Genomic DNA, 10,514 nt, shown 5'->3' with positions numbered 1-10,514 from the left:
GTTGAGATTAAAGTTGGAAATAGCGAACCTATGTTGATCTCATCAAGATGCATAGAAGGAAGTTCTGTGATCTTACTTTTGGAGTGGTTTTTGGAAGGTGAAACTCCATTTCCTGTGGTTTTCTTTATGCAAGTTGTATCTCTAGACCATCTCAATGTCCGTTTGAGACACCACAACAAGCTATCTCAAGTTAAATGTTTTGGACTTGCAAATCAGAAGACAGAAGAAAGAGAGTACTCTTCCTTGTCGGTAGGGTAAATCCAAAACGAAGGAAGCGCAAGCTTTCTCCCCATTGCATCATAATATGATACTCTTTGAGGCAAAGGCAAAATCCATCCCCATACCAAACTGCAAACAATGTAACAACCACTTTATCAGTCACATGGCAACTTTGGTTCATCGTCCTTGTCCTGTTAAGCCTGATTGAAACCTGTTAGTCATAATAGCTAGATATGGCTCTTCAGAAAATGCTGTTTGCCAATGGTCTGCTTCCTACAAACAAGTTATTACTTGGGAGTTAAGAAATTTAATAGATCCATTTAGTATTTGGTCACCACAGACTGTTCATAGCTGCTAATCATGGCTTCCAAGTCTGTTCCATAAATTAATGATTGCTTTGTCATCAACACTCAATCAAGTTATCAGCTGCTTAACGTATAGATGTTACAATTATTAACAAAAACAAAACACGGATCGATGATGTAATATTTCAATTTTCAAAGCTCTTGCACCGGGTCTTAATCCTGATCAAAGAAAAGTAATTGACTGTTCAGGTTACAGAGCATGAGTCCATGTATCATTGGGAGTCATGTTCTTATGATTTTTAAGGCTGTCAACTTCATGTTTGATGGTAAGAGAACCAATAATTAAGCAAAAGAGGAGACTATAATTCCTGGAGGTCATCAATCTCCTCATCACCACCGCCACCAGCGCAGCCACCGCCATCATCCCTGTCATTATCATTGTCGTCGTCGTCAGATCTTTCTATATCACCATCATCCTGCATGTATTATAGGGTTTTGGAAAAGCAAAAGATTTGCAGTGCAGTTCTGAGTGAATTTGATGTAATATTATTAATGCATCGAGTTCTTTAAACCTGTTCCTTTTTCTTTCCTGACTTCCACATGGATTAAATTCTACAATTTAATATTTTATTTGGATAAAAAACCTGAAAATTCAATGAATAAACCAATAATTGGCTGTAAATTGTGAGTCTTGTTAGTGTGCCTTGACACATATTGTGCGCAACTCTGTGCACTTAGGTGTGAATATTAAAATCGCTTACCAAATTTGCCTACTTAAGCACCAATATCAGATCCCAAAGGTGAATGTGGAACCAACTTAGAGATGCCAAAAGAATAAAAAATAATGATGTCTACGCATTTGGTTAAAAAATATTGCAGCTGACATAATGATCTAGAGTATGTATAATTTCCAATTACGTGTCAAGTTCTAGAAATTGATTTCCAAGTTTCCTAACAAAAATTTCTAAGATCACCATGATAGCTTTCCAGGAATAGATTCCTGGTTAGACGCATTAAGTTTTCTGGTCTGATGGGACAGGTGATTGTGGCCTGTCATGACCCTGCTAGGTCAAGGAAAAGTCATCGATGATGTCACAGGTTCCTGGAAGACATTGATAGCAAGGAGGCAAGTCAAACAGAATTTCCTCTCTTTCAATCCCCGCATTTCAAGGTGAGATCAGAGGGTTTCCACTTGCCAGGGCAATTAAAATTCATAGTCCTGCATGCTTTCCTTTAACTAGTAGAACCAAACTCCATTCTTTCAGCCTTGGACCTTGGATATATATTGGGCAAAGAGACCTGTATGTAAAGTGACAGTTTCATATTAATGTTTTGAATCTATATACAGAAGAATTAATGGATATAAATCAAGGGCATTTTTAATTAATCCATTGTGTCCAAAAACTCTTTCAACAATGTTTTTGAGTACCCAAACCATAGGAGGAAAAAGGGGAGGTTGTTTTTTTTTTGCTTTTGTTTTTGTCTATTGTTTGACTTGGAATACAACTAAAAAGTGTTCAAGTACTAAATAAGACCCGGCTGGCAAAATCATTAACATAGTCAAAATCAACTTCAATGCCCTAATGCTAGAACCCTAAGCCCTTTTCTTAGTTAGGATTTAAAGGCAATCATTCCTTACAAAGCATGTAACATGGTAGTTCGTGTTGGACTAAAACTCCCCCCTATTTTCTTCTTGTTATCTATTCTATATAGGCAGTGTTAGAACTTGCTTTGATAACGCATATGCCAAGTACTCCACTTTTCCTCCTATAAAAGGAATCCCTCAAGAATATTTGTCGTCTTATCACTTCGGGTTTATCAAGACCAAAACTACAAAGATGGATAATGTTAAAGGCCACCATATCATAAAAGATTATATGTCACATGTAAATCATCATCATCATCATCTAATACCATTATAAAAATACATAATCAAAATCATGGGAAAATCATAAGACACATCCTTCCTCTTATGTTTGTTGTATGTTCCAACCAAAGTTAGGTTAGCAATATATAAATCTGTAATTGCCATTAATGTAACAAAGTTGTTATAATTATTATGAACTCATGGCTGATTCACATGTTTGTGGTGTTAAAAGATCGATGGCATTAGGGTGACGCCCACATAGTAGATCTTAATTAGAAAGTAATTTCGAAAGACTCTTAACATCTTAAAAATTTGGGGTTGATTAGGTTAACGTGTCTATCATTGGGGCCATAGAAAGGAGAAGGACAGAAAGCCAAGGATTTTAATTCTTGGAGAAGGTTCTACCCACGACAGCATGAAACTATTGGCCACTGGGTGTCATTTTCTGTGAAGTGTAGGCATGAAAAAGAATAAACAAAGGAGGGGAATACCCATTGATAACGTAGGAATCCACCGCAAGATTCCACCAACTTTGTTTCTCGTTGGAATCCAATCACCAAAGCACCATCTTTCATACCCCCCATGTGTTCTTACAGTCATCTTGAACCATTTATTTTATTGGTTTATTTCAGGAAAATTTTATCAAAATTTTAAAAAGAGATTAGTTATTCGAGAAATTGATTTCATATCCGACTAATAATCGAATGATATGATTTGTTACTAGATTATAATTTGGTAAAGAAAAGTTAAATTTGTTATTATACTATAAGTTAATGTTAAATTTTGTCACTTTATGTCAATTTTATTAATTTTTTTTTATATTTTCAATTTTTTTGATGCTTGGATAAAAAGTTAGGGAATTAATGAAAATTTGTCACTTACGTTAACTACAAATTCCATAAAATATTCTAATGTCATTACTTTTTGTTTAAAAATCAACAAAATTAAAAATAAAATGACAAAATTTGCAACTTGCATTAACGAAATATTATGTGAAATATTATAATTCCAATATTTTTATCGAAAATCAACTAAATTGAATAGTATACTAATTAAAGCACATTTACAAAATTCAGTATTGAGTCGTAGTACAATAGCAAATTTAACCTTTCTTTTCTAAATTTGAAGGAAAATTTACAAAATTATGATAATGGATTTAAGAATTCAACATTTGATCTAATGCTCTTTTAGCTCTTTTATTCGAATATTTTTGTGTAAATATGCTATTTCATAATGTTTTCTGTCAACCCATTAAACTATACCATCTATTTCCTTTTTTTCTTTTTTTGATTTAAAACATATTTCTTCCCTTTAATATTATTGACAATTGGTTACTAACTGCAGATTATAACTAGTGTGGATGAATCAATTTTGATTAATCTGCTATATTTTAAAGTTTAAACAATGTGACCATACAATTTTAATTGTAAATATAGTTAACCCCTAAACATTATAAGTTTAGTTGTACTAACTCAATTCTAAGTTTCCCTATGTAATGGTCTTTTGATTATAAGTTTACTTGTACTCAATAACTCAATGTTCTTAATTGTAACTAATTATGGTGTTGAAAGAGAAATTAATTTACTAAACACTGAAAATTAAATTTTGAATTTTGGGTACTGAAATTCATCCTATGAAACCATTGGTACATTATTGAAAATTAAATGTTGAACTTTTTTATTAATTTTTGTAAAAACATAGTGTATGATTTTATAGAGATTATAAAATATAATAAGAGTTAAAAAGGAAAGCTGGAAAGGACATTTATTGAATATATCAATTGGGTTTATACCTACTTAATTAACAATTTTTATACTTTCATTCAAAAAAATTTTATTAAGTCATTGTCAAAATGAGTTATCAAATATGTTAGCAAAATTCATGGAAAAAAGAAATTGTTTGCAAAATTAAATCATTTATTCAATAATTTATAAACAATTACAGCAATTAAAACTACATTATTTTACCTTTTTATTAAAATATGTAATGAAATTTTTTTTTCTTTTTCATAAAAAAAATAATTACGATTCCAACTTAAAACATCTTTGCATACGTTATCTCACTCTTACCAATTAAGTTTGCGTGACAAGACAATAAGAAATTGTATTAAAAGTGATTAATTACAAGATAAGGCGATATTAAATATTGTGAAAGCATTTTTAATAAATCACATTGAAATTTGAATGCTGCATAGTACATATAATTAATGTTCGATGTTAAATTATTTAATAAAGTAACTTTGGTTATTCTCCTTTTTGGCCAAACATATGATTCCTCCTTAAGATTAAATTTTTTCCTAAAGTAGAATCATGTAAATCAGCATTGCTCTTTGCATCTTTGTAGAGAATAATGATTTAATTAGTTTCACCAAAAGTACATTAATGCGCATATATTCCTTTCTGAAGAAAAATAAAAGAAACAAAATTAAATCTAATTCTACAAGTATATGATTTTTCTGTGAATTTTTTTAATCATTGACTTTATATTAAGTGTCTACCACTGTCTGAAATTTGCATAGTTTTGATGAATAATAATAGTGAAAACCAGAAGGTTTGTAATCTTAATTTGAAATGATTTTCTCATTATGGGTCTTTGACTCCTCTTTGGAACCAAAACATAGATTATATAGTGTTCCAATATACAATTAAATTCAAGATTATATAGTCTTCCAAAAAATTGGTTTTTTTTTTTTGGAGAGGGGGAGAAATTTTTTTTTCTACTCAACAAATTAGTAGATACAATTCAATTATATATTTAAACACGATTGGTTTATTTTATTATTAAACCCAATTAAGTGAGAGTAATGTATGGTTTGATATATTGGAAAAATATTCAATATCAAAAAATTAAGTATTGAATTTTTAGTCCTGAAAAACTAAAGTACTGAATTTATGAAATATAAATTGTTTGGCATGTCATTAATGTTGAGTAGACTATGTATTGAATCTTTGTTTTGGAAGGCAATTTATTGAATCTTTTGTAAAATAAAATATAATATTATAAGTATTTTACATTGATAATACTTTTTTAAAAAAAAGAAGAAAGAGGAATATATAAGATTAATATAATTAAATAATAATTTTTTCCTCAAACAAAATTTGACTTAATATATTAAGTAGCTTTTAGCTATTTAAGATTTTCAACACTTTTTATTGAAAACATTAAGTGGTTTCTAATATTGAATTGTTAAACATATTGAAAATATTAAAACAAACCTTAAATATGAATGATGGTGTTATAATTATAACTAAATCCAATGAGTAGATAAATAAGACATCACCAAGATAAGAATATGTACAAATTTTCTGGTTCATGTATATATATAAGGTCAATAGATGTAAACAAAGTAAAGACTAAGCTAGATTGGGAAATTAATATGCAATTATATATAATTTTTAAAATTGACGTTTGAAATTACAAAATTTGAATTAATAATAGAGGTGTTTGAGAGTTGGGTTACCTAACTAGACCTAAGAGCCCAACTTGCTTTTTAGTTGAGTTTGGGAATGTAATCTTAGGTTGAGTCCTGCTTGACCTATTTAAATTATTATATTAATAAAAATATATTTTATTAATATTTGAATTTTAAAATATATCTCAAATAAAAAATTTTAATATTTTTATAATAAAATAAGAGTTAAATGAAGGAATCGAACTGAGTTCGAATTTAACTTTAACAAAAAAATTCGAATAAATCTAATTTGAGCTTAACTTACCTCTTTTATAAACACTAGTTAAAAATAATCCACAAAGAAAAGTTGTACCTGCCAAATATTCTTTCTTTCTTTTTTTATGCTTTCCCAAGAAAGCATCTCCTTTTTTACTAGTGATTAGAACTTGTAACTAATTTGTTCCAAATGAATTGTTAAAAATTATATTAGTATCAATGCCTTCAAGAGGCAAATGTTTTACTTGGATAAGTGCTATTAGGTATATGGTCTCTTCCAAGTGTGAACTCAATTCACCTAATGGGATGAATGAGTGATTAAAATGAAACGAAAACCCTTTTCTTTTCTTTTCTTTTCTTTGATTTTCTTTTTTTTGGGGTTAAGAATTTGAATGGTGGCCACTCTTGTTAGCACCCATTCTTAACAAACCACATGATTTAGCATGCACATTTCAACAGCACTAAACCTCATTATCATTTGATACCAATGATTCGAATCCCCACTTGCCCTCAAAAACAAATATAAACTCTCATTATCTCTCTCTCTCTATTGGTTCTTTCTTTTCTTTTTCTTTTTTATATATTTGCAGTATATTCTATAACCCTGGATGGGATTCTACCTATCAGCTTTATTGTGGAGGGGGGGGAGAGGAAATGCCTTTTTCCCAGTGGATAAGAGAATCTAGAAAATTGGCGTAAGGGTGCGTACGGAATTTGTACAATTTTTTGACAGTACGAATTTATAAATATGGCATCTTTACTTTATTTGGATAGGATAGCTTTGACTTCCCTCTTACTGTCCAAAACCCAAAATTCACTTATGAATACCATTTAAATAATAGACTAGAAATCATTATCGCAAATTGGTAATGGGCACAATTTGCTGTTGTTTATGTGGTTCCCATGTTGCCACAAATTGTACCATCAATTTAATTCTACCAAGAACTTTCTCGAGTTTTAGAGTTTTTTTCATACTAGTTTAATTTCATAGTAATTTAGTATGTATAAATTCATTAAATCTTAAATTATATATATAGAATACGGATTAGTAATTTTATTAAAAAATACTACTGATTAAAAAATTGAAGTGTCAATTTTGTATGTTTGCTAATACTGTTACCTTAATCACCGGAACCAATTTGTCTTGTTTCTCTCTCTCTCTCTCTCTCTCTCTCTCTCTGCGTCAGCTAAGGCGCTTGACACATTTAACATTGCTTTAACATTTGCGTTTTAGGTGCCCCAGTCCTCCCCTTCACCTTTGCTTGCCTATAAGAAGCCTTGCCTCATATCAGTGCCAGCATCCCAAGAGCAGTTCATATAGAGGGAGAGCAAGCTAGGACAGGTGAGAGGGAGGGATTGAGACATGGGAGACAAAATGCAAAACGGAACGTTTCCTGTTGGGCTCACCAGGGCAAAGTCATACTCAGCAATGATATTCCTCCAATTTGGATTTGCTGGGATGTACGTTATCACCATGTTCTCTTTGCAGCAAGGAATGAACCATTACGTTCTTGCTGTTTATCGCCATTTGGTTGCAACAATTGTCATTGCACCCTTCGCTCTAGTTCTTGAAAGGTCTCTCTCCCTCTCTGTCTCTGATCTTCAGGCAACTATGTCTAGTTCTTTTCTTAGAGTAACTGAATCGATGAAACCTGTCGCTTATTTCAATTCTTTTTGTATACAGGAAAATAAGGCCCAAGCTAACTCTCCCCATTTTCCTGAGAATCCTGGTGCTCGGTTTCCTAGAGTAATGCTCCCAACAACTTTTCTGGGGTTTATGCATACTTATGCAGAGTTGGCACTTCATGGACACATGTGGATACGTTGCATGCATATGAAATCATTAATTTCTTTCTCAGAAACCCGAAGAAGAGAGCCATAGAAACCCTGTTTACACCCCTGTTTGGGATCTTCTTTCCTGATTCAATCAACACTTTCCATATTTATTACTACCCATTATCTAATCTCCTCATTCAAAGGATAAATACCCTCAACAACACGTAAATATTTCCATGGTCAGATGATCATTTACTTCCTTGTGTAGAGTATTCATAAGTTTCCACCTATATATATATATATATATATATGTGCATGTTTCTTTAAACTTTATAATCAAGGTAAGATAGCTTTATAGTATGAAGATAAAATACACAGAATCACATATCATTAACATATTGTACCGGGCAGTATCCATATATATGATTAACAATATTCATTGTTGGTTTTGGCGATGATGAACAGGCCAGTAGTTGATCAAAACCTGTACTATCTGGGGATGAAGTACACGACAGCAACCCTAGCATCTGCCACCGTGAATGTGATTCCTGCCATTACCTTTGTAATGGCGTTGATATTCAGGTATCAGTCTCATCTGGAGGTTTCAATTTGACTTCATCCATAACCATAACGCAATAATAAGCGTGCAAATGAGGGTTGAAAAGAAAAGTTTGCATGCGTAAGAGCGAAGCAAATCTGTGGAAAGCTGTGGGACCCATTTCAATATATATGTGATTGACGTAAGCTCCACTTTAGACCGAACCAATAACACCTAAGTTGGAAGTTGCCACATCGTCGTATCCTCATTTGCACTTTGCTAATTCACACGTTACACCTATTGTTACCCCCAGTTAATTACAGTGATATTTATGTAATTATTGCAGCCAAGTTTTCTGTAAATTAAAATTATAACTTTAAATAATTTTGGAAACTATCATTGGAGTAACACAAGCATCAAACTTCGTCAAATAGGCTGGAGAGAGTGAACTTGAAGAAGGTGCATAGTATAGCCAAGATAATTGGAACAGTAATCATGGTCCCTGGAGCAGTTATCATGACTCTGTACAAAGGTCCTGCAATCAATTTTATAAAGTTGCAAGGGGGAGGCCACCACGGTGCCACCAACGCAGCTGAGGCTAAGCATTGGGTTGCCGGAACACTAATGCTCCTAGCCAGATGCTGGGGCTGGTCAGGTTTTTACATATTGCAAGTGAGTATATATATAATATATACACATTAAACATTGATTTTGTCAATATCTTAAAAATGCTCATCTCTTGTACTAACTTGGGGTTGTGGTGATTTTGTTTTCAGTCATTTACATTGAGGATGTACCCAGCAGAGCTCTCGCTTACAGCTCTGATTTGCTTTATTGGCACCATAGGAGGTGCAGCAGTGTCATTTGCGGTGGAAAGAGACATGAACGCCTGGAAAATTGGCTGGGACGCAAGCTTGCTAGCTGCTGTTTATTCTGTAAGCGCCAGAAGAAAGGCTAAAAAGCAATAAATTTAAACTAAAAAGATAGTACTAATAGAGACCAGCAATAGGCATGAATGCTCTTGACATTCTAAAACTTGTGATTACTCAGGGAGTGGTTTGTTCTGGGATCGCCTATTACGCACAAGGAGTTGTGCTCAGGGAACAAGGCCCAGTTTTCGTTACAGCCTTCAATCCACTTTGCATGATCATCACGGCAGCTCTAGGATCATTAATTTTAGCAGAGAAAGTTCACCTTGGAAGGTATTACCATCAGATTTCACCTTAAATTTCCCCTGCACTGCATAATTTGCCTTTGCTAATTCATACATATAATAAAATAAAATCGCTCACTCGTTTATATCTCTTGCTTCCTTTGTGTTGGTGGTTTCAGCATAATAGGAACCGTTATCATAATTTGTGGACTTTACACTGTCCTGTGGGGCAAAAGCAAAGACCAGCAAAACTCAACAATGGAGGAAGGTAAACTGCAAGAATTGCCAATCACAGACAGTGCTAAATCAATTGCAATTGAAGATAGCATCGAGGGACCAGCTAGAATTTTGAAGATCCCAACAGAGAGTCAAGTAACTCGAGAAACATAACAAGAATACTGTAAATTTTTTGAAATTTGCAGAGGCGTTTTCTAGCTATTAAGTCATTTTATATCTTTTGTTTCTGTCTCAGAGTTTTTATTAAAGAATAAACTAATTGTCGGGCTTTAACCTGTCAATATTAAAGCTTTTGAAGTCGAATGGTTCTTCACTCTACTATACTTGTATTTAGCGGTTGCTGCAGCACATTAAAGCACATAGTTCAATATCTAGCAAGGTTTGAAGAAACATGCATGTCCAACGTTATTCATTAATCACACAATAATCCATTAGAGCTTACCCCCCACAATGAAACTTCGGGTGCAATATAACTTTCTAAACAAGATTTCATAAGAAATGAGATTATGGTTTATTATGGTGGTGCCAATTTATACTTCGAAGTTCAAAAACATGACCTCGAACGTCTTAATTTAAAGATAAATAGACTGACACATGTTGCAGACAGATGGCTATTTTATCTTGCAAATTCTGCCGCTAATGAACACTTCTGCCTATCAGCACAAATTTGCATGGGAAATGAATGAAGAACAATCGATTTTCTAGAGACCGCCTTGAAGGATCGTCAGCAGAGGGAATAAGGCAGGAAATGG

General features: G+C 32.8%; 1 protein-coding gene across 1 annotated transcript; it reads left to right on the top strand.

The window, feature by feature from the left end:
• The first annotated feature begins 7,350 nt into the window (after positions 1–7,350).
• LOC110416120 (WAT1-related protein At1g21890-like) lies at positions 7,351–10,065 on the top strand. Its single transcript, XM_021427968.2, has 7 exons — positions 7,351–7,633; positions 7,743–7,805; positions 8,300–8,416; positions 8,807–9,044; positions 9,149–9,307; positions 9,423–9,574; positions 9,705–10,065. The coding sequence occupies exons 1-7, from the start codon at positions 7,422–7,424 to the stop codon at positions 9,913–9,915; spliced, it is 1,152 nt and encodes a 383-aa protein (XP_021283643.1). The 5' UTR covers positions 7,351–7,421; the 3' UTR covers positions 9,916–10,065.
• Positions 10,066–10,514: the final 449 nt, after the last annotated feature.

This window comes from Theobroma umbraticum, unplaced genomic scaffold (assembly GCF_002168275.2).
Source record: "Theobroma umbraticum cultivar Fairchild unplaced genomic scaffold, ASM216827v3 scaffold_51.0, whole genome shotgun sequence".
Lineage (NCBI taxonomy): Eukaryota > Viridiplantae > Streptophyta > Magnoliopsida > Malvales > Malvaceae > Theobroma > Theobroma umbraticum.
Note: the sequence above shows the minus strand (reverse complement) of the source record. Positions and strands in the feature narration are given on the sequence as shown.